The sequence below is a fragment of the Somniosus microcephalus genome, chromosome 2 (genome assembly GCF_052327205.1).
Source record: "Somniosus microcephalus isolate GS21.2 chromosome 2, FLI_Smic_1.0, whole genome shotgun sequence".
Lineage (NCBI taxonomy): Eukaryota > Metazoa > Chordata > Chondrichthyes > Squaliformes > Somniosidae > Somniosus > Somniosus microcephalus.
In genome coordinates, this window is record NC_140988.1 from 235655678 (window position 1) to 235681094 (window position 25417).

Sequence of the window (25417 nt, forward strand, 5' to 3'; positions counted from 1 at the left end):
CACTTCCTTGATGTCTGCCACCAACTTCCCTCTCATGGGTCAGGTCCCCCTCAGTACCTGCAAATGGTTGGAGAGCACCTTGCTGCACATCAGGGGAACCATGGGGACCTGTATCTTCAATGGCAGTCCTACTCAGAAGGACTTCCATGAAAGCCTGGTTTCTCAGTTCAATAGGTGACCATCGCTCCTCCAGAGGTGTTATTCTATTATGAACACTCACCATGTTTTCAGCACTCTGGTGACTTATCTCCTCCATGGCCGAAGCCATCCTCTCATCTACTGTTGCCATCCATTTGAGGGAGGTTGCCATCCTTTCCGTCTTGATGCGTTCATGCACCAATGACTCCACAAAGGCTCTGCTCATGGTCGCTATGGATTCCTCCATTCGCGCCACACTCACAGCGACCCTGGAGACAAACCCTGCCAGAGACTCCTGCATCTGTTCCTGGAGTTCCAGCACCGCTGATCTTATGGATGGACCCAGAGGCAGAGGGTCGACATGCAGCTGAGCTGAGCTGGCAGAGTCCTGCACCCTCCGACTAGGACTCTCCACTGCTGTCCCTGTCTCCACATTCTGCTGATGCTCACTTGTGAGCTGTGATACACCAGGTGACAACACTACTCAATGTCCCGAAGGTCCCACCGAGGTGTGAATGTCTGCGCTGGTGCTGGGTGCGCTGAATTCTGGTGACGCTACACCCTCAGAGGTTGCAGCTTCCTCTGAGGAGTCTGGCTGCTCAGCCTGTTCTTCCTGGCTAGTGGGGACGGATGCTTGCGATGGTCCTGTGGTGGAGTAATGGAAAGAGTCAGAGATATGATGCCAAGGCTACATGCACATTGCATATTGCAGATGCTCATAAGTGCATCTGTTAGAGCTTCAATATCATTATCAGTGACTCATGCAATGCCAATGCGAGAGATGGGAAACTTTTCTGTCACCAGCTTGCTGTGTTGCACCCGTCTGTCCATCCCCCACTTGCGCATCCTCCTCGATTCCCACGATTTCCAGGACCTCCTCCTCCCAGGGGGTCAGGTGGGCTAATGAGGCTGTCCCTCCTCCTGTCCTCGCTCGCTCTCTTTTATTGTGAGCTCTCTTTTCCTGCAATGAGGGAGACAAGTGGAGGTTGAGTGAGAATGAAGGAGTGAGTGTAGAGATTCCATAGCATCGATACTTAGAAGGAGACAAAGATGGAGTGAGGTGGCAAGACCAAGGGCCCTCCCTGTGTGTTTTCAGTTGTTTGCATAGCATCACAGCGATAGAGAGTGTGAGGGCTGCATAGTCGAACAGTTATGTGAATGTGACCACATAGAGAGAAAGGGAATGGGTAAGGGTGCATGAATGTCAGTGTCAAGTGGGATGTGGAGGAAGAGATTGCTGAAGCTGAGTGCTGGTGAGGAAAGGCAATGTGGATCAGATTGAGGGTGATGGGAAAATCATACTCACTTTTCCAGTGCGCTGAAGGTCATGAAATCTTTTCCTGCACTGTATCCAGGTTCTGCGGGTGACTCCCAAGGAGTTGACCTCCTCAGCCACCTGCATCCACACTGCCTTGGTCTGCTTGGGAGGCCTCTTCCTCCCTGTAGAAGGGAAGAGCACCTCCCTGTTGGCTGTAGCCCCATCTACTAATGCCTGCAGGGCCACCTCGTCAAAACAAGGAGCTGATCTAGGTCTCCTGCTGGTCATCTTTCCTGCAGGTCTCTCACATTCCACAGGCAAAAAGCTTGGCAGTTTGCAGAAGAAGCAAGGCTTGCTGTAGACCTTAAATGCAGCAGCACTGATAACATCATCAGAGGTGACTTTCAGTCAGGAAGAACCCATTTGCCAAGGGTTCCCACACGTTGGAAATGAATTGGACAATTAAGTTAAAATTGCATCAATCTCCCACATCCATTGAGATTCGGGTGGATAACACAAAATGCGGATAACACGACACCATCCCGCACCCGAGTTAAAATCCAGCCCAATGACTCCCTGTACTTTTGGGAATCCTGCTACTTTGTAAAATGGGAGTGCCCTCTGATGCTAGAAGTCCCAGGGAGAGTGATGTAGAGGCTAGCTCAGGCAGCTACCTGTGTTATGGAACGATTTGCAGATCATTGACTAATGTTACAGATGACATCCAAGGCAGCCTGAAATAACCTATTGCATAACAATTCAGGGCTGAGGTGAATTTCACACCTACTGGCAATGTTGTACCAGTGGTAGAGGTGATCTTCAGGCTGGGTTCTAGCATATGGCACAATTCACAGATAGCTTCTCTGGTGATGTGCAGCCTCCACAGGCCTTACTCCCAGAACAGGTGGAGATATGAGCACCTTACTCTGTAAACCCTTGCACAAGGGTACTGGTGGGTAGGGAGAGGGCTCCAGTGCTATCTTGGAGTCCATTATTAAGGAGACAGTAACAGGACATTTGGATAATCATAATTTAATAGGACAAAGTCAGCATGGTTTTATGAAGGGGAAGTCATGTTTGACAAATTTGCTGGAGTTCTTTGAGGAAGTAACATATAGGGTGGATAAAGGGGAACCAGTGGACGTAGTGTATTTAGACTTCCAAAAGGCATTTGACAAGGTGCCACACAAAAGATTATTGCTTAAGATAAAAAATCACAGGATTGGGGGTAATATTCTGGCATGGATAGAGGATTGGCTATCTAACAGAAGGTAGAGAGTTGGGATAAATGGTTCATTCTCAGACTGGCAATCAGTAACTAGTGGTGTTCCGCAGGGGTCAGTGCTGGGTCCCCAACTCTTTACAATCTATATTAACGATTTGGAGGAGGGGACCGAGTGTAACATATCAAAGTTTGCAGATGATACTAAGATGGGAGGGAAAGTAGTGAGTGAGGAGGACATAAAAAACCTGCAAGGGGACATAGACAGGCTAAGTAAGTGGGCAGAGATTTGGCAGATGGAGTACAATACTGGAAAGTGTGAGGTTATGCACTTTGGCAGGAAAAATCGTAGAGCAAGTTATTATCTTAATGGCAAGAAACTGGAAAGTACTGAAGTACAAAGGGATCTGGGGGTCCTGGTGCACGAAACTCAAAAGGTTAGTATGCAGGTGCAGCAAGTGATTACAAAGGCCAATGGAATGTTGGCTTTCATTGCTAGGGGGATAGAATATAAAAATAGGGAGGTATTGCTTCAGTTGTACAAGGTATTGGTGAGACCACACCTGGAATACTGCATACAGTTTTGGTGTCCATACTTAAGAAAAGACATACTTGCTCTCGAGTCAGTACAAAGGAGGTTCACTCGGTTAATCCCGGGGATGAGAGGATGGACATATGAGGAGAGGTTGAGTAGATTGGGACTCTACTCATTGGAGTTCAGAAGAATGAGAGGCGATCTTATTGAAACATATAAGATTGTGAAGGGGTTGGATCGGGTGGATGCGGGGAGGATGTTCCCGATGATGGGTGAAACTAGAACTAGGGGGCATAGTCTTAGAATAAGGGGCTGCTCTTTCAAAACTGAGATGAGGAGGAACTACTTCACTCAGAGGGTGGTCGGTCCATGGAATATGCTGCCCCAAAAAGCTGTAGAAGCTACATCATTACATAAATTTAAAACAGAAATCGACAGTTTCCTAGAAGTAAAGGGAATTAAGGGTTACGGGGAGCGGGCAGGAATTTGGACATGAGTCTAGGTTCGGATCAGACATGGCCCTGTGGGTAGCGGAGCGGGCCCAGGGGCCGTGTAGCCTGATCCTGCTCCTATTTCATGTGTCTAATTCCGTTAGATTCAGGAGATGGTTCTGTGATAGTAGATTGGCGGTTAGGATCAGATCAGCCATGATCTTATTGAATGGCGGAGCAGGCTCAAGGGGCAGATTGGCCTACTCCTGCTCCTATTTCTTATGTTCTTATGTACCAGCCTCACCTCCCTTGGTTGCTCCTCCTCTTCCTCCTCCAAATAAAATAAAGAGAGGGATGTGTCCAAAGGAAACGCCATATTTCCCTCTGATGAAGATGGCATTGGTGGAAAAACATGAAGCCCCACAGCAGGGGACAGAAAGCCCAATGTAGAAGCTGCAGTGGATAGGTCAAAATTGACAAAAAAACAGAAAAACTGTTGACAAATACACTTTCCAGAATGATTTGTTCAGAACCAACAACTTCTGCTTTGATTGATTAAGAGGGGAAAAATAGAGTATGAATGTAAACTTGCAAGGAACATAAAAGCAGACTGTAAAAGCTTCTACAAGTATGTAAAAAGAAAAAAGATTAGTGAAGACAAATGTAGGTCCCTTACAGTCAGAAATGGGAGAATTTATAATGGGGAAAATACTTTGGTTCTGTCTTCACGGAAGAGGACACAAATAACTTCCCAGAAATGCTAGGGAACCAGGGGCCTAGTGAGAAGGAGGAATTAAAGGAAATTAGTGTTAGTAAAAAAAATAGTGCTGGAGAAATTAATGGGACTGAAAGCTGATAAATCCCTAGGGCCTGATAATCTACATCCCAGAGTACTAAAAGAGGTAGCCATGGAAATAGTGGGTGCATTGGTTGTCATCTTTCAAAATTCTATAGAATATGGAACAGTTCCTGCAGATTGGAGAGTGGCAAATGTAACATAGAAACATAGGAGCAGGAGTAGGCCATTCAGCCCCTTGAGCCTGTTCCGCCATTTAACACCATTTCCCTACAAATAATGATTTCATTCAATTACTCCCTCTCATTAAACACTATGTTCCCCAACATCTCTAGAAGGTTATTTGTGTCCTCCTTTGTGAAGACAGAACCAAAGTATGTATTTAATTGGTCTGCCATTTTTTTGTTCCCCATTATAAATTCCCCTGATTCTGACTGCAATGGACCTACGCTTGACTTCACCAATCTTTTTCTCTTCACATATCTATAGAAGCTTTTACAGTCAGTTTTTATGTTCTCTGCAAGCTTACTCTCATATTCTATTTTCCCCCCTCTTAATTAATCCCTTTGTCCTCCTTTGCTGAATCCTAAACTGCTCCCAATCCTCAGGTTTGCTGCTTTTTCTGGCCAATTTATATGTCCTCTCTTTGGATCTTATGCTATCCCTAATTTCCCTTGTTAGCCACGGTTGAGTCACCTTTTTTGTTTTATTTTTATGCCAAACAGGGATGAACAAATTCTGTAGTTCATCCATGCGATCTTTAAATGTTTGCCATTGCCTATCCACCGTCAACCCTTTAAGTAACATTCCCCAATCCATCCTAGCCAACTCGCGCCTCATACCATCATTGTTTTCTTTATTTATATTCAGGACCCTAGTCTCTGAGTCAACTACTTCACTCTCCATCCTAATGAAGAATTCTATCATATTATGATTGCTCTTCCCCAAGGGGCCTCGGACAACAAGATTGCTAATAAATCCTTTCTGATTACATAATACCCAGTCTAAGATGGCCTGATCTCTAGTTGGTTCCTCGACATATTGGTCCAGGAAACCATCCCGTATACACTCTAGGAATTCCTCCTCCACAATATTGTTACTAATTTGGTTAGCCCAATCTATATGTAGATTAAAGTCACCCATGATAACTGCTGCGCCCTTATTGCACATGTCTCTAATTTACCGTTTAATGCCATCCCCAACCTCAGCATTACTGTTTGGGGATGGCATTAAACAGGAAGGAGCAGAGAGCGGCGGTACAGTGAGTACTTAAACTCACTTTCGCGGGCTTTCTTTCAGAGGCCAGTGTCGGGAGGAGCAAAGAGTGGTGGTACAGTAACCCCACTATTTAAAAAAGGTGGGAGAGAAAACAGGGAACTGCAGACCGGTTAGCCTAACATCAGTAGTAGGGAAAATGCTAGAGTCTATTATAAAGGATGTGATAACAGGACACTTAGAAAATATCAACGGGATTAGACAAAGCCAACATGGATTTATGAAAGGGAAATCATGTTTGACAAACCTACTGGAGTTTTTTGAGGATGTAACTGGTAGAATAGATAAGGGAGAACCAGTGGATGTAGTGTATTTGGATTTTCAGAAGGCCTTTGATAAAGCCCCACATAAGAGGTTAGTGTGCAAAATTAAAGCACATGGGATTGGGGGTAATATACTGGCATGGATTGAAAATTGGCTAACAAACAGGAAACAGAGAGTAGGAATAAATGGGTCTATTTCTGGGTGGCAGGCGGTGATTAGTGGGGTACCACAGGGATCAGTGCTTGGGCCCCAGCTATTCACAATATATATCAATGATTTGGATGAGGGAACCAAATGTAATATTTCCAAGTTTGCTGATGACACAAAACTAGATGGGATTGTGAGTTGTGAGGAGGATGCAAAGAGGCTTTAAGGTGATTTAGACAAGCTGAGTGAGTGAGCAAATACATGGCAGGTGCAGTATAATGTGGATAAATGTGAAGTTATCCACTTTGGTAGGAAAAACAGGAAGCCAGAGTATTTTATTTAAATGGCGCTAGATTGGGAAATTGCACCAAACTGCATTGTCATTTACTCCTGTCCAGCCTCTCAGTGCCATCTATTGTCCCTATTTGCTTTCCTCTAAGTCCTTCTCAACAGTCACAGCTCACAGGAGGAGAATCTTTGAGGAGACATTGTCACTTGCTCCATGCCAAGCAACAGTACAGAGATTCATGCCCCGGCTGGGTTAAAGAATGAGTTAGAGGACTCTGCACATGGTGAAGCACCTAGTACTAGTGAGCAGCAGCAGGTACTGGTGACAGGGACAGCCCAGGAGACAGTTCGCTGGAGGGCGAGGTCCTCTCCCAGCTCGGCTGAGGACAGAGATGCGGATTTCAGGGGCCTAGCAAGGAAAAATAAACTGCTTGCTCAAACAAGCAGTTATATCAGGTATTGGAAGACTTGCCGATGAGTTTCAGCACCATGGCTGAGAGTGTGGAGGAGTCCACTTCCAGCCTGCGTAGTGTCATTTCCCAAGTCATCAGCACTCCGTAGTCTGCCTTGGAGAGTGTGGCCACTTCCAGGAATGCTGCTGGTTTCGGCCCTCACAACAAGAGTTAGTGTTCACAGTCTTTGCAGCTTTGGTGGAAGCTCAAACAGCTGCCATGGGCTCAAGCCTATGCTCTGCCTTATTGAGGAAGATATGAAGAGGCAAATGTCCATCTTGGACTGATTGATGGAGCAAATGGATAGAGGCTTTTAAGGCAACACTTATCTTCTGCAGGCTGCTTTCTCACAGATGAGTGGAAGTGTTGAGCCCCAGCTCCATGAAAATGGCAGTGGTGCCACGAGAGTGGCACGTGTTGTCCTCTATTGGAATGTCAGCACTTCTGCTTCTTCACTACTCCTTCAACTAATACATACCATGGTCCCATAAAGCCAACTGGGCCAGACTGCAACAGCAGCAGCTGAAGTGCCGCAGTATGTAGCAGAGCCCTCATAGGCTCGAGTTCCCTGAGGTCTCTAGCCAGAAACACCTCAAGGATCCCCACATGAGAAACAGCAGCCTTCACCAGCTCGGCTGAAGCCACTGGGGGAGCACCTGGTAGGAGTAGTAGACTTAGTAAACCTTCTTTTAAGAACAGCACTATGCATTATTCATTTGGGTGGCTAAATAATTTACTATAATATTGTATTTGGAATTAAATCAACAGCTTTATTACATTTGCAACTTTGCTCTATAGTTTCTTCTCATTACAGCATCTTAGTCTGCATTGTCAGAAAGTCATTGACATAGAGGTTGACTGAATGGTTGAAATGATCTTCAGTGCAGAATGAAGGAATGGTGAAAGGATAGCATTGACTGTTAATGCTGAGTAGCTTTTTGTGACTTTTCAGGGAAGGCAATTGACGAGGTCACCGAAAGTGCTGCTCTATCAATTGCTTCTTAGCCTGTCTTACCTGCAATGTGTTTTACTGGCTCTCCTTCGTGTGATTCTCCCTTGCCTTGATCTCAGAGAGCACAGCAGAGTGAGCTGGTAATGGGGTGAGCTGGGAGCAGAGTGAGGGCTTCTAAAATGGGAATTTGGTGGAATTCATTGCAGAGGAAGAAGAAAGTGCTAAATAAATTAACTGAGTAAAAAAGCTAAGGCCTAGAAATTCAGTATAGCCACTTTTGGGGCGGTAAAGTCAGGCGGTCGCTAAAGTTAGCGCCCGCTGGAAAGTGCAGGTCAGTTCGCCGAAATTCAGTAGATTTGGCCAAGAGTTTGGGCGAGCGCTGAAACTGGCGTTGCACTCCTATCTTTAGGCGCTAAGCCGGCGGTGCGGACTGATAACGCCGAGGCCGGGCGCAGCGCAGGTGCGGTCATGTTTTGATTGACAGCAGACACCCTGACGCCGGCCAGCTCTTAAAGGGGGAAGGGTCGACTTGGTCTGCAGCCACGCCCTGGATAGTGGAGCCCTGCAGCTAGGCCTGAACACTGCTGGTGGACCCAAATAGCGCCTGAAGTCATGGAGAAGGCCCGTGAACGAGCGCAGCGCTTCTCCCAGCATGCTTTGAGGGTGCTGGTTAGGGGGTTGGAAAGGTACAAAGAGATCTTGTGCCCGGACAGTGGCAAGAAGGCTCCCAGGAGGCAGTACAGGAGAGCCTGGAGGAAAATCGCCCACAGGGTGTCAGTCAACAGCGATGTCCCCAGGACTGGTGACCAATGCCGCAAGAAGTACAACGACCTCACTCGGATGGTCAAGGTGAGTACCCTTTCCAGTGTCCTCCTCATCCTTGCATGTGCACCTCACATTATGGGCAAAGGGACCTCAAAGGCCTAATGGCCAGCCCTCCTCCCGCAGCTATGGCACTGGCATGATCCTCAATAGCACTTTCTGCACTTAACACACTGGCCAAGCTATTCGACCATGGGAGGCAGTGCACACAACAGGCCACCACACTGGCCAAGCTATTCGACCATGGGAGGCAGTGCACACAACAACAGGCCACCACACTGGCCAAGCTATTCCACCATGGGAGGCAGTGCACACAACAACAGGCCACCACAATGTACTTAGAGGCCGTCCTTTCTCTTGCAGGCCAAGATGGCCCGGAATTTGAAGAGCCAGAATGTCACCGGGGGAGGCCGTGCCCAGTTCCAGGAGCTCAGTGAGCTGGAGGAGAGCGTGGCTCGACTCATGCGTGGCCGGGTGAATGGCCCTGTTGCCATTGGAGATGCCGACCCTAGGCTGCGACCCAATGGTAAGGACATGACCGTTTGGACCTCTCTCGTTCCCCTAGCGCATCAGATCTACATCCTTTGCCACTGTCCGACCAATGCGCTGAATGCCACCACTCATGCCTCCCTCGCTGACGCCCTGTCCTCACTCTAAAGCTACTCTTGTGCCTTCCTGCTTTCAGCTGGTGATGAGGAGGTCCTTGAAGCTGAGAGTGCCAGTCCCTCGGAAGAGGAGGACGACGAGGACCAACAGGAAGGCGGCACATCGGGCGAAGCCTCATCCGCGCCAGGGGATGGCAATGGAGGGGAGACGTCTTGCCTGGAGGAGAGCCAGGGGGAAGTGCTGCAGGGGGGTGTAGTTCCTGGGCCCAGTGGCGTCCAGGCACGTGGGAAGGGTCGGGCAGAACGGCGGCCTTCTCCCCAGAGGGGGCAAGTGTTGCAGGGGAGGCCAGTTCCTGGGCCCAGTGGCGTCCAGGCACGTGGGAAGGGTCGGGCAGAACGGCGGCCTTCTCCCCAGAGGGAGAGTCCGGCCTCCAGTCCGGAGACGGTCCTCGCCCAGGAGGTGCGCCTCCTAGATGAAATGTCCGCGGATTCTGAGCGCCGCCACAAGGAGTTCATGGGGGTTGTGGGACAGTTGCCTCAGGCCATTGAGTCCCTGGCTCATAGTGTGGCCGCTTTCGGGGACTCACAGGCCAGGGGTGTCGAACAACTCGCGGCAGCACAGGCCAGGGGTGTCGACCAACTCGCGGCAGCACAGGACAGGGGTGTCCAGCAACTCGCGGCAGCACAGGACAGGGGTATCCAGCAACTCGCGGCAGCGCAGGACGCGAGTCGCGAGTTCATGAGTGGTGCCGTGCAGACACTCACTGATCTGATGCGGGCACGGACCAGGGCAGTTCGGGCACTCACTTCTGCCACACTCGCTGTGTCGCGGAAGCATCGCCAGGGCACCCGCCGCCCTGCTGCAGCACAGCGGTCTGGCCTCCACCAGATTGCTGCGCTTGCTGCACTGCCAGCCCGGCCGAGTGCCAGTGTCTCTGGCGACCAGCGAGCGCCTGGCATCAGCCAGCTTGCCCCCATTGCTGCAGCCGCCACTGCAACTCCCCCAGCCAAGATGCGACGAGCTGCTGCAGAGACTGATGCTGCCCAGCCACAGCTGCAGCAGTCAGCAGCCGGCCCCTCCAGGGCCGGTCCTCGTCTAGGCCGGCCCCCAAGGGCATCTGCCGTCACGCATTCTGCCCCTCAGGAGCCTTCCCCAGCCTTGCAACACCCACAGGGCCCAGGTTGAGGCGGAGCAACAGGTCGGGCAGGGGCCGCACAAGGCTGCACAAGGACTCGCCCTCTCGGCACACCCAGTAGAGTGTGTTGGCAACGGTTTTTTTTATATGGGGGTGTTTGTGTTGTGGGGGGGGCTTATTTTGGTAAGGCCGAGGATGAAGGCCAATTGGATGGGCAAGTTTTGTTATTCCTCCCCAGGTTGTGGGAGTGAGATATTTTTGTGACTGTTTTTTGGGGGTCTTGTCTGTTTTTCTGTTTCATGTGGGAAGGGCCCTGAGTTTGTTAAATAAAGCTTTTTATTTATTCAGCTCGTCCAGGTGTCATGTTTCCAGTGGTTGTTGCGTTAAGCAGCTGAGGACTTGCGGAGCGGCTGCATTCAGGTGCGTTCATTGCCACAAGCCATTCCCTGACAGGGGGACTAGAAGTGTCGTTCAATAAGCCGCCGGCGGACGGCCCTTGGACCTTGTGGCTCCCTCCTGGGCTGGTACTCCTCCTCCTCCTCATGGTCCTCCTGCTCGTCCTCCTGAGGTGGTGGTCCAACGTGAGGTGGCAGTGCCTGAGTCCTGCGGATAGCCAGGTTGTGCAGCATGCAGCAAACGACGACGAGCTGGGAGACTCTATCCGGCGAATACTGTAGAGATCCACCGGAGCGATCCAGGCAGCGGAACCGTTGCTTGAGGACGCCAATCGTTTGCTCTATGATGTTCCTTGTGGCTTGATGGCTTTCGTTGTATGCCTCCTCCGCAGGGGTCCTGGGCGCGCGGAGCGGGGTCATGAGCCATGTACACAAAGGGTAGCCCTTGTCCCCAATAAGCCATCCCCTTGGTGGAGGCTGTGCCTCGAACATGTCAGCCACAGTAGTCTGGCGCAGGATAAATGCATCGTGGCTGCTTCCTGGAAAGCGGGCATTGACAGCTAGGATGCGCTGCCTGTGGTCACACACCAGCTGTACATTGAGGGAATGGTAGCCCTTCCGGTTGCGGTAATTCTCGGCATTGTCGATAGGTGCCCGCATAGCCATATGCGTGCAGTCAATGGCGCCCTGCACCATGGGGAAGTCCGCGATCCTGCCAAATCCGACTGCACGCTGCTCCTGCCTCTCTAGGGTCATGGGGAAGGAGATGAATTGGTGTCTCCTCATGAAAAGGGCATCAGTGACCTGCCGGATGCAGCGATGCGCGGCGAACTGGGAGATGTTCGCTATGTCCCCAGCAGCGGCTTGGAAGGAGCCGCTTGCATAAAAGTTCAGAGCCACCGTGACCTTCACTTCCACCGACAGAGACGTCCTGCACATCAGCTGTGGACGCAGATCTCTGTGAAGCAGCTGGCAGATCTCTGCAACCACCTCCCTTCTGAAGCGCAGCCTCTTAACACAATGCGCGGCAGTCATGGTGAGATAGGACACCTGCTGCCGGTATTCCCTGAGTGGGTAAGGCCTACGTTGCCGACGCCTGATGGCCCCTCTGCGTCTAGGCATGGCTGGCCCTCTCACACAGCGTCTGCGAGCCCTTCGCACATAATGCTGGAACTGAGGGTTGGAACCCCATACAGCCCCCATATTAAACTTGCAAACAGTTAAATCACAATGATTCAAATTTCCAAGCTCTGGCCAGAAGCCAAACATACCTCTCCTATGTTGTCCCAAATCAGTAAGCTCTGTTCCTTGGTCTCTGTCCAGAAATCCAAAGCACTGAAGTCATTGCAGCAAAATGGCTGGGCTTTATAGGTCAGTGTAAGTGCCCTTTAATTAGCGCTCCCCGAGGCCCACAGGGCCTCTGTTGCGTTCCACTTCACAGTTCTTAACAGCGCCACGCCCACGTTGGCCGGGCGGCACTGAATTTCCGGTTTGGGGCGCACAAACAGCGTTGCACGACGAAATGACGTCATAAGCTGCGCGCGCAGCTGAGCGGGCGCAAACACTTTGCGCCGGCGCTAAATGTCAACTGAAGTTGGGCGTAGGCGCAGATCGTTCTGCGCCCGGGCGCTAAGTGCCTAGCGCTGCAAATCTACCCCTCTTATGGCGTTAGCGGCTGGCGAACGCAACTGAATTTCTAGGCCCAAGTGTTTAATTATTTATTCATACTTTAAATACTTAACCATATAGTAGATTATGGGGCTACAAAAGGTAATATGAAGAAAAAAGAATATCAAAGCCAACGGTAAAAGTTTTTATAAATATATTAATAGTAAAGGCATTGTTCCCAATCTTTCAATCCTCATTGGATACGGAAGTAGAGCCAGAGGACTGGAGGGTTGCTAATGTTACACCACTATTCAAGAAAGGGGAGATGGGTAAACCAGGAAAATACAGGCCAGTAAGCCTGACATCGGTAGTGGGGAAAATGCTAGAGTCCATTATAAAAGATGTAATAGCAGAGCACTTGGAAAACAGTGACAGGATCGGACAAAGTCAACATGGATTTACAAAAGGTAAATCGTGCTTGACTAATCTACTGGAATTTTTTGAGGATGTAACTGGTAAAATAGATAAGGGAGAACCAATGGATGTGGTGTATTTGGACTTTCAAAAGGCTTTCGATAAGGTCCCGCATAAGAGATTAGCGTGTAAAGTTAAGGCACATGGGATTGGGGGCAAAGTATTGACTTGGATAGAGAACTGGTTGGCAGACAGAAAGCAAAGAGTTGTGTAATGTCCGTGTGTAATTGAGACACGGACTGCAGAAGTTGGTTATAACAGATGTTTACTGAATGGAGACAAAACTGGAACTACTATACAAAGTTACTACACAGGCTTATATACAGGGGTGGTCACTACTGGTACTGCAGTATACAGGGGCTGCAGAATATAGTTCCTTCTTCAAAGTACATACACTACAATTCCTCCCCTTTTAGCTAAACAGTACATAACATTCGATTAATACTTAAATAACATATTTAAAATTACAGTTGCCATATACATTAGCTGAAGTTAATCAATTATAAATTCAGTCTTTGAGGAGGCTTCCTGATTCTGTCCGGATAACGCCTCTTTGGGGTATCAGGTTCTTCTGGCAAAGTTGATTCGGGATCAACGTCGTTGTTTGGTTCGTCTGCTTCCAATATCACCGATTCTGAGGCAGATGCAATTGGTACTTCGGTTTCATCACCAGGTGTATAGGATCGTGGTGTAGATTTGACGTTTTCCAGTGACTCTAGAATCTGGTCAGCATGGCGTCTTACAATGCTCTCTCCAATGTCCACGGTATACATTAGAGGTCCTTGCCGTGTGCAGATCGTTCCTGGCTGCCATTTCTCTGTGCGGTAGTCCCAGGCCAAAACTGGTTGACCTATCTTGAAACTCCTGGTTGGCCTTTCATTCATATTCTGAAACTGCCTGTTCTCCACATCTCTTCTGATGTTTGGCTTAACCAAATCCAAGCGGCATCTTAGTCTTCGATTGAAGAACATCATGGCTGGAGTTTGGTTGGTAACCGCATGTGTCGCATTCCGGTAGGCAAACAAGAAGTTATCCACCTTGTGTTGTAGGGGTATGTCTTCATTACACATTGCCTTGATAGCCTTCTTGAATGTTTGAACGAACCTCTCAGCCAATCCATTGGTGGCTGGATGATATGGGGCGGATGTGTAATGCTTAACACCATTGTTCTTTAAGAACCTCCGGAACTCTTCAGACACAAACTGTGGTCCATTGTCGGAGCAAATCTGTTCAGGCAGCCCATTTCTGGCGAATATGGTTCGTAAGACTGTGATAGTTTTTTCTGTGGTGGTTGAGGACATTTTTATTACCTCTGGCCACTTTGAATGTGCATCCACTGCAATTAAAAACATCGAGTCCATAAATGGACCAGCAAAATCAATGTGTACCCTTTGCCATGGAGATGAGGGCCACTCCCATGGATGTAGAGGGGCTTGTGGTGGGGCGTTTTGGACCTTCTGGCATCCTGTACAGCTCTTGGTCATCTCTTCGATTTCTCTATCGATTCCTGGCCACCACACAAACGCTCTGGCTAAGTTCTTCATTTTTACCCCTCCCAGATGACCCTCATGAAGCTCATTGAGCACTCTATCCTTCAATTTGGGTGGAATTACTACTCTGGATCCACATATCAAGGTTCCTCGGCACACTGACAGCTGTTCTCTTCTCGGCGAGAATGCTGGCAGCAGTGGTTCGCCATGTGCTGGCCATCCCTTCACCGTTAAATCATGGAGAGTGTCGGGTCATTTCGTGTTTCCTTTTCTATGTTTGCATTCGTCACAGGGAGACATTCGACTATGGTCGAGTGGAATACCTCCACAGGATCCACTGCAGGTGCTTCTTCCACCATCGGCAACGGTAGGCGCAACAATCCATCAGCATTCCCATGCTGTTTAGTTCCTTTGTACTCGATGTCATATTGGTGTGCCCCTAGGAAAAGGGACCACCTCTGTAGCCGTTGTGCTGTCATTATCGGGGCGCCCTTCTTAGGGTTGAAAATGGAGACAAGATGTTGATGATCAGTTAGTAGAGTAAATTTCTGTCCGTGCAGGTAGTGATTGAACTTCTTCACCCCCCACACCAGGCTGAGGGCCTCTCTGTCAATCTGGGCATAGTTACGCTCGGCTGAAGTTAACGAGCGTGATGCAAAAGCTATCGGCCTCTCTGAACCATCAAGGAATTTATGTGACAGTACCGCTCCAACGCCATAGGGAGACGCATCACATGCCAGTCTTATCGGTAGTGATGGGTTGTAGTGAGCCAATACTTCTCTTGAAGTGATCAGGCCTTTACACTTCTGAAAGGCCCGCTTACATTCATTGCTCCATTTCCATGCTACTCCAGTTTGTAGCAGGGCGTTCAGTGAGTGCAGAATTATGGACAAATTCGGCAAAAACTTATGGTAGTAATTCACCAATCTGAGGAATGACCTCAGTTGCGACACATTTTCAGGTGCTGGAGCCTTAACTACCGCTTCAATTTTGTCAGGGGACTTATGTAACCCCTCTTCATCAATCGCGTGGCCACAATACGATATTTGTTTCTTAAAAAACTCGCACTTGGGGCGACTGGCTCGTAGCCCATGTTCTCTTAGTCTAGTGAGCCCCTGCTCTAGGTTGGCAAGGTTTTCACTGTCATTTTCACCTGTCACTAGGATGTCGTCCAAGTAACACTGAGTCCCCGGAATCCCTTGCAGGACTTGTTCCATCGCTCTTTGCCATATCGCCGGAGCTGATGCTACTCCGAATACCAGTCGATTATACTGGTAAAGACCTTTGTGAGTGTTTATCATGAGATACTTCCTAGAGGATTCTTCAACCTCCATCTGCAAATATGCTTGTGCTAGGTCAATTTTTGTAAAACGCTTCCCTCCAGACAGTGGGGCGAAAATATCTTCCATCCTCGGGAGAGGATATTGTACTGTGTGAAGGACTGGGTTCACCATCACCTGAAGTCCCCACAGATGCGAACCTTCCTTGGCTCATCAGACTTATTGTTTAATGTATTTTTCATGACAGGAACAATGGGTGTCGCCCACTCGCTCCAGTCTACCTTAGATAACACGCCTGCATTCTCCAGATTCTCCAGCTCTGCCTCGACAGCTGGGCGAATTGCATACGGTACCGGTCTTGCTTTGAAAAACTTGGGGATTGCATTCTCTTCTATTTTTATCGAGGCGGTTACGCCTTTAAGAGTTCCCAGTTCTTGATGAAATACCTCTTTAGCATTAGCTAAGATTTTTGACAATCGTCCAGGTGTGACGTCGTCATCCTTTTTACCAGCCACAGTCAGTGCCTGAATGGAGTGCCAGTCTAAACTTACCTTTCTGATCCATTCACGTCCCAATAACGGTGGTCCACCATCTTGCAGTATGTACAGATACAATTTCTGTATTTCTTTGCCGTTGTATTCGACAGGCACCCTTATTTTCCCTCTGGGGTATACTTTCTGCCCCGTATACGTCTTCAAGACAATGGATGTCTCTTTCAAGGGTATGTGTGAGAATAGCCACTCGTAGTCTCGTCGATTCATGACGGTCAGGGCTGATCCTGTATCCAATTCCATTTTGACTTGGGACCCTGCTATCGTGAGGGTGACCCAAATGGTTCGGTGATCCTCTTTTGCGATTACGTTGTGTAGTTTGAGACAGCTTAGTCTCTTGTTCCCGGATTCACTATCGCTCTTCTGGTCTTCGGAAGTACTGTCCGTCATCTTTTGTACTTTCCTGTACTTTTCCTTAGTAGTCTTTTTGTTGTCGTTAGTCTTCTTCCTGGACCTGCAAACTTGTGCAATGTGTCCCATCTTTCTGCATTGCCTGCATGTTTTGTCCTTGAACCAGCAGTCCTTCTGGTCATGGGTTGTTCTGCCGCAGCGATAACATTTTTCAAATCCCCGTGTCATTTCGTGGGTACCGTATTCCTGTGGCTTTTGCTGTATTTCCGCAGCTCCCCTTGCTGCTGCTTCGTACGATACTGCCACGCTGAAAGCCTTATCTAACGTCAGCTCTTTCTCTGAGAGTAACCTCTTCTGGGTTCCTTCACTCAGGAGTCCACAGACATATTTGTCCCGTAGGGTATCTGCCAGCCCTGCTCCGAACTGGCAGTGCTTTGATAGCTTGCGTAGTTCCGTAAGGTAATCAGCATTGCTCTCATCTTTATGCTGATTTCTCTTGTGGAATTTAAATCTTTCTGCTATCAGCAGTGGTGTAGGATTTAGGTGTTCCTGTAGGATATCAACAATTTCGTTAAAACTCTTCTCCATCGGTTTGACTGGAGTGATCAGGTTCCGCAATAGGCCGTACCTTCTTGCGCCCATTAAGTTTAGTAGTACCGATGCCTTTTTCTCATCGGCTACTTCATTTGCCTTGCAATATACTTCGACTCTTTCCACATACGTGGTCCAGTCTTCTATTTCATTATCGAAGGCAGTGATATTGCCAGTCTTCAGAATCTTGGAGATCTAAGATGGCGCCTCCCGCGCTTTGCCTTCTTCCCCGATTGAACAAAATGGCGCCTCCCGCGCTTTGCCTTCTTCCCCGATTGAACAAAATGGCGCCTCCCGCGCTTTTCCTTCTTCCCCGCTGGATTAAGATGGCACCTCCCGCGCTTTCTGTCTTTTCCGCTGCTGCCAACGCTGTTGCTGGCGTTTTTATGCCTTGATGGTGACGCCCTATGGTCTTCGCGCGCTTCCCCCCGTGCTGCTGCCAACGCCGCTCTCCGCAGTCCCCGTGGCAAACTGCAGCTCCTCGTGGCTTTCTGCGCTTCTAATTTCTTTTTCTTTTATTTTAATTACTGTTCCCGTCATCAGAGCAGACCCTACGGGACACTTTCCTCCCTCTTCTCGGGTCTGTACGCTGCCCGGCATCATAGCACCGGCCGCGCCCTGTGTGCTCCACCCTCTCTCTCTCTCTCCTCTTCCCGACAACGCTGCTCGGCCCCGTCGAAAAGCCACCCGATCGAGATCTAGCCCGCCGCAGCCCAGGAAGGATCAGTGTACTACCTGCCACCAGCCCGATTAGCTGGAACACCATAGACTGGAGAACCAAGCCCAGCTCTCGACAGCCTCTCCTGCAAATCTTCGAATTCGATGAATCAGAGGGCGGTTGCCCACGGTCGACGCCCGTTTCTTCTGTTTGTTTTTTTTTCTCTTTTTGGATTTCTTCCTTCTGGCTTCGATCTCTAATAACTTCGCTTCAGGGATGGATCCCCGTGAGGTGGTGCAGAACTGTAGGTAAGTTCGGATCTGTTCGTCGCCAATGTAATGTCCGTGTGTAATTGAGACACGGACTGCAGAAGTTGGTTATAACAGGTGTTTACTGAATGGAGACAAAACTGGAACTACTATACAAAGTTACTACACAGGCATATATACAGGGGTGGTCACTACTGGTACTGCAGTATACAGGGGCTGCAGAATATAGTTCCTTCTTCAAAGTTCATACACTACAAGTTGGAATAAACGGGTCTTTTTCCGAGTGGCAGACAGTGACTAGTGGGGTACCGCAGGGCTCGGTCCTTGGACCCCAGCTATTCACAATATATATTAATGATCTAGACGAAGGAACTAGATGTAATATCTCCAAGTTTGCAGACAACACAAAGCTGGGTGGGCGCGTGTGCTGTGAGGAGGATGCCGAGAAACTCCAGTGTGATTTGGACAGGTTGGGTGATTGGGCAGAAGCATGGCAGATGCAATATAACGTGGATAAATGTGAGGTTATCCACTTTGGTGTCAAAAACAGGAAGGCAGATTATTATCTGAATGGCAATAGATTGGGAGAAGGGGAAGTGCAACGAGACCTGGGTGTCCTTGTGCACCAGTCGCTGAAGGTAAGCATGCAGGTGCAGCAGGCGTTTAAGAAGGCAAATGGTATGTTGGCCTTCATAGCGAGAGGGTTTGAGTACAGGAACAAGGATGTCTTGCTGCAGTTGTACAGGGCCTTGGTGAGACCACACCTTGAGTATTGTGTGCAGTTTTGGTCGCCTTATCTGAAGAAGGATGTTCTTGCCATGGAGGGAGTGCAGCGAAGATTCACCAGGCTGATACCTGGGATGGCAGGAATGACGTATGAGGAGAGATTGGGTCGATTGGGCTTATATTCGCTGGAGTTTAGAAGAATGAGAGGGGATCTCATTGAAACTTATAAAATTCTAACAGGACTAGACAGGCCAGATGCAGGAAGGATGTCCCCGATGGTTGGGGAGTCCAGAACCAGGGGTCACTGTCTAAGGATAAGGGGTAAGCCATTTAGGACAGAGATGAGGAGGAATTTCTTCACCAGAGAGTGGTGAACTTGTGGAATTCTCTACCACAGAAGGCAGTGGAGGCCAATTCATTAAATATATTCAAGAAGGAGTTGGATATATTTCTTAAGGCTAAAGGGATCAAGGGATATGGGGAGAAAGCAGGGACAGGGTACTGAATTTGGATGATCAGCCATGATCTCATTGAATGGCGGAGCAGGCTCGAGGGGCCGAATGGCCTACTCCTGCTCCTATCTTCTATGTTTCTATGTAACATCGGTGGTGGGTAAGTTATTGGAAACAATTATCAGGGACAAAATAAACTTTCATTTGGAAAGGCAGTGGATTAATTAAGGAGTACTAGCATGGATCTATTAAAAACAAATCATGTCTGAATAACTTGATTAAATTTTTTGATGAGATAACAGAGAAGGTTGATCAAGGTAGTGAAGTAGATGTTGTGTTTCGGAAGGCATTCGACAAATTGCTATACAGGAGGCTGATTAAGAAGATGGAAGCTCATGGAATTAAGGGGAAAGTGGTAGTATAGATACAAAATTGGCTGAGTGACATGAAACAAAGAGTGGTGGACTTGGAGGTGGTTTGCAATGGTGTTCCCCAAGGGTCAGTTTTGGGTCCATTACAGTTTTCTCATTTTATAATCGACCTAGACTCGGGTGTAGGAGCAGCATTATAAAGTTTGCAGATGATACGAAACTTGACAAAGTAGTAGATCAAGATGAGGATAGTTATAGGCTTCAAGATGTGATAAAAGGCTGGTGAAATGGGCAGGAGCATGACAGATGGAGATCAATGAAGAGAAGTGTGAAGTGATGCACTTTGGGAGGACTAATATGGAAAGACACTATCCTATTAATGGTATGATTTTGAAAGGTGTAGATGAGCAGAAAAACCTTGGAGTCCATGTACACAAATCCTTAAAGGTGGCAGGACAAGTTGACAAGTTGAAAAAAGCAGATGGGTTACTTGGCTTTATAAATAGAGGAATAGAATATAAAAGGAAAAAGATCATGCTAGAACTTTATAAATCACTGGTTAGGCCTCAGCTGGAGTATTGTGGACAATTTTGGGCATCACACTTCAGGAAAGATGTAAATGCTTTAGAAAGGGTGCAGAGGAGGTTTACCAGGATGTTACCAGGGATGAGGGACTTCAGCTATGAGGAAAGGTTAGAAAAGTTAGGAATGTTCTCCTTAGAACAGAGAAAGTTAAGAGGTGACCTAATAGAGGTTTTCAAGATAATGAGAGGTTTTGATAGAGTAGATAGAGAAAGATTATTCCTTCTGGCGAGTCAGTCAATAACCAGAGGTCAAAGCTTTAAAATCATTGGCAAAAGATCTAGAGGGGAGATGAGAAGAATTTTTTTTTACTGGCAGTTGTCGGGTTCTGGAACATTCGACCTGAAAAGGTGGTGCAAGCTGATTCCATAAATCATTTTAAAAGGGAGTTGAACAGGTACTTGAGGATGAGGAACTTACAGGGTTCCGGACAAAAGGTGGGAATGTGGGACTAATCAGACTGCTCTTTCAAAGAGCCAGCACAAACACGATGGGCCGAATGGCCTCCTTCTGTGCTATAAGTTTCAGTGATTCTATGATTAAGAGAAAGAGAATGGTAAGGGAAATGTGGTCCCATTACAAATGGATGCAAGTGAGATTATAGTGGACAATAGGAAATGGCAGACTTGTTAAATGAATACATTGGGCTGAATTTTAATGGAGAAGGCGGGTTGGGGCGGGGGGACACCGAGGCGGTTCAGAAACCCTGGAGAATGGGTTTCCCACAGGCCCTGCCGACTTTAACGGCTGGGCCTGATTTGCATGGGAAGGCAGTGTTTCCCACTCACAGCCAGCCAGATAGAGAGGCTGTCTGGCTGTGTGGGGGGTAGGCCTGCGGCACTAGACCGCAGAGAGGAGTGTGGGATCAGGTGGGGGCTGGAGGTGGATTGGCGGGGGGGGCGGTGTGGGTGGGTGAGAATATCGGGACCGGAAGATTGCGGGGGATGAGGGAGGGAAGATCGGGGCCGGAGCATCTGGGAGGTGGGTGTCGGGGAAGCATCAGGGCCAACCTGAGGATCATCGTTGGGGAGCAGGGGGCGGGGGGGAGGAGAGGGGAATGGGGCCAGACTGAGAATCATCATTGGGGAGTGGGGGGGGGGTGGGGGGAGAGGGGAATGGGGCCAGACTGAGGATCATCGTTGGGGAGCGGGGGGCGGGGGGTGGGAGAGGGGAATGGGGCCAGACTGAGAATCATCGTTTGGGGGAGGGCGGGGGAGTCGGGGAAGGAGATCAGAGGCCTCGTTGGCGGGGGGGTCTCTAATCACAGGGGTTGGGTTAGGTAGGGGTGCTGGATTAGGGAGGTAAGTGTAACGGCACTAACCTCCTGGATGCAGCAGTCCTCGCCTTGCTGTAGCTGCTAGGTTTTACGAGGTGTGTAAAACCTGACCAGCTACATTTAAAAACAAAATGGAGGTTAAAGAAGAGGCTGCAGCCTCATTATAATATTCAAATAGACTGCACGCCTCCTGGCAGCGGGTTGGCTGCTCACCTCCCGTCCCACCTCCGTTAAATTCAGGTCGGGATTCACATTTTTAACACTTTAACTACCCCCACGCTCCCAATCCACCTTTTTTTCAGGTTAAAATTCCCCCATTGTATTTGTTTTCACAGTAGAGGAAGAGGACAAAGTACCAGCGCTATAAGGAAACCTAAATAAGACAAAGGGAGGAACTTATTGGATTAAAAAAAAATTAAAAAATGGAAATGGGTCCTAAGATAAAGGAATCTCCATGATCTGAAGATTTCCACGCATTGTAGTTATAAATTTCCAAAGCTCTTTAGACTCAAAAATTGTGCCTTTGGATTGGGAAATTGCAAATGTCACTCCATTATTTAAGAAGGGAGAGAGAAAGGAACAAGAAAACTACAGACCTGTTAGGTTAACATCAATTGTGGGGAAGTTACTGGAATCTGTCATCAATGACAGAGTGACTGAGCACTTGGACAAGTATGAGCAGATCAAAGAGAGTTAGCATGGATTTGTGAAGGGTAAGTCATGTCTGACTAATCTAGTTGAACATTTTGGGGAGATCATGAACATGGTGGATAGGGGAGGATCTATACATGTTTACATAGACTTTCAAAAGGCATTTGATAAGATCTTCACAAGAGATTACTATTAAAAATGAAACCTTACAGAATTGGAGGTAACCTTGTGACATGGGTTGGTAATTGATTAGGAGGTAGAGGACAGAGTAGGGATAAAGGGAATGTCCTCTGAGTGACAAGTGGTGTTCCCCAGGGATCTGTACTGGGGCATCAACTTTTCACCATATATATCAATGAGTTGGATGAAAGATTGTTTTTTGCAATTTTAGGAGCTTTCTGAGATCCAAAACCAATGAGCTGCAGGTGCGCGGTCGTTTGGTACCAGCAGCTCGCAGGAAATATTTAAATGAGGCCCGATCCTGAAAATTGTTTGGGCCTCCTGACTGGCCTTGGGCAGGCACTTCAGGGCGCACTGCTGATATTGTGTCCATTGTGCGCCTGAACTGAAAATCTCCCCCCAGTGTTTTGTGGACAATTAAGCATGGCATTTTGAGATTATTGATCTGTGTGTTTTGAGAGCAAGCAGCGCTGAATGTCTTATAACCAATGACTTGCATATTTTGTGGCCGTCTGAGAAGTCAAAGAGCAGTAATATTTGCATTTAGATATTTCCCTACTATCGGTATGTCTGTTACCTACTTTGCTAATCACAGTGGGGAGCTGTTAGCTGTTCTCCCTCTCCCAAACCACATACAGCTTTTCACCATATATAGCAAAGACTTGGATGAAGCAATAGAGAGTGATATATCCAAGAGGCTTCCCATCGACAGCGCAGGTTCATCAAATCAGTTTTTCACTGTTTGACCTCACATATGGAGAATGAGTGAAGTCCTGACAGGCTGCTGATACATATGGAGTGTGCCCGTCTGTCTGTCTGTGTGTGTGAGCACCACATGATGATAGGATTGGATTTGACTGTAATGCCCCAGGGTTTAACAGCTTGTCAACACTCATCAAAGTTCGCACGTGAAAAATGGCCACTCAGCTGGCATATTAGAGGATTGCCAGTGTCAATACAACTATATCCCAACACGGAGTCAGTGCTTTTAGAGAAGGGGGAGAAAGTCAGGGGGGAAGGGAAGGTGGATAAAAAGAAATACTTTTTTATCATATCTAATTGATGATACTAACACCAAAATGTTGCAGCTATCGCTAGTGCTTCAATCATTTTACCTTCTGACTTCAGATCTGGAGCTCCACACTCTAATCCGATGAACCTGGCCTTCAATCGACCCTCAAAATACACAAAAATTGTTGGCAAATATTTGTCTGGGTAGTTAGGAATACAAATGTTTGCAATAGCCTTCATGAATTTTGTTTCTGGGTACTTCTTAGCTAGTTGACCCAAGTGATGATTGAGCAAAATGCACATTGGTATGCTGTAGTAGTGATAGTAAAAAAAACAACAGATTATCCAATTCAGTTTGTGTTAACTTTTAAATTTACGTAAACAAAGTTAAATTATGGGAGTAAATCTCTGCGGGAGCTCTCCTATCGTCCGTCATAACTTCAGTGGAAGAACTGCAAAAACCCCAGGAAAATGTGTAAATGGTGTTTACGTTGTTTTCCAGGGTTTCCGCGGCTCTTCCGCTGAAGTTATGGAAAACAATTGGGAGAACCCCTGTGGAAATTCACCCCCTATAACTTGCAATTATCACAATACTGGAAAACCTAGAATATACCGCTTGTGGTAAAACGAAAGTCATTAACATGAACTCGGTTTTTCCTTAAAATATTACCAGTGTATACCAAATAGTAAATATTATCACAATAGCAAAAGAGTGCTTTAAAGGAGTTCTACTTTTAAATTTGGTGCCTACATATGTTTGCTTTCTCTAAAAATTCAGAAAATATTTAGTTCTATTATGTTTTTAACATACATCTACATATCCTCCTCCTGCTATATATGGCAGCTTGTTCCCTTTGTGCTTCCTCCCTCTGTCCCAACGGAAGTGGCAGAGGCTTCTGCCTTGGACCTATTCTAGAACTTCCTTCCTAAACCCCTCAGCATTTCCACCTCTCTCCCCATTTTCAAATGCTTCTTCAAAGCCTACATCTTCATGCTTTTGGTCACATCCCTAATTCTTCTCCTACTTGCTTTTTGTTCTTCCTCTGTGAAGTGCTTTGGAACATTTATTATGTTAAAGGCACTATATAAATACAACAACCGCAAAATTGGGCTCCTTAGCGCTTGCTGTTTCGGCACTACAAGTGCCGTTTTGCCTTCAAAATGGCGCCCACAGCACATGCGCACACATCTGGTGCGAGTCGGCTAGACACCATCTTGGTGAGGGCATTAGCGTGCGCAGTGAGCGTCCACCGCAAGTATGCAGAATAGGCAGATCATGACGTCACTCAACATGCAACGCTGATTTGACACCAGCGTTGCCATTTTGGAGCTCAGTGCTCCAGCTAATGCCCTCTCTTAATCTCGCATAACTGAACACGTGTTCAGCAGCAGAAAGGACCTCCCACCAGTGCTATTTAAAGGGATCATTAGCTACTTTCAGGTTAGTCGCTAATTGATTTCTATTGGCTGTTGCTGCGACTGTACAAGTGTTTGGTTCTTTCTAGAGTTATTTACAGTTGCTAAAGTCTACAGGGAGTGATGTGCCAGGTGCTGAAGGACTTTGAATGACTGTAGAGAGGGCTTTAAACTAAGGGGGAGGTTGCTAGAGAGCAAATAATAAAAATGACAACAGAGAAGGTCATAGACTTAGGTAGCAGTGGGGAAATTAAAAACCAGAGCGTATCAGGAAGGGGCAGAAGGTATGGAGTAAAAGGTAAAGTAATAAAAAGGGCAAAAGCAGGAACTAAATGTCACAAAACATCTTTGAAAGTTCTCTATCTGAATGCACGTAGCATTTGTAACAAAATAGACGAGTTAATGGCACAAATAACTACATATGGGTATGATCTTGTGGCCATTACAGAAACATGGCTGCAGGGTGACAATGCCTGGGAATTAAACATACCAGGTTATTTAATGATCAGGAAGGACAGGCAGGAAGGAAGGGGAGGTGGGGTGGCTATGTTAATAAAGGAAGGAATCACTGTAATACAGAGAAATGATATTGGGTCAAAAGATCAGGATAATGAAACAATTTGGGTGGAGGTAAGGAATAATAAGGGGAAAAAAACACTAGTGGGCGTAGTCTATAGGCCTCCGAACAGTGGCAACTCTGTTGGACGGAGTATCAATCAGGAAATAGTTGAGGCTTGAAATAAGGGAACATCTATAATTATGGG

General features: G+C 47.6%; 1 protein-coding gene across 2 annotated transcripts in view; it reads right to left on the reverse strand.

The window, feature by feature from the left end:
- LOC147123288 (phosducin-like protein 2) overlaps positions 1–25417 on the reverse strand; it is an 84112-nt gene that overhangs the window by 5781 nt on the left and 52914 nt on the right. Inside the window, exons 6-7 of one of the 2 annotated variants that reach the window (XM_086004270.1) lie at positions 23342–23547; positions 3889–4037 (exon numbers count right to left, since the gene is read on the reverse strand). In XM_086004270.1, the coding sequence (XP_085860396.1) occupies positions 3889–4037; positions 23342–23547 (355 nt within the window). The remainder of the gene's footprint in view (positions 1–3888; positions 4038–23341; positions 23548–25417) is intronic. The other variant, XM_086004274.1, reaches the window with a different exon arrangement.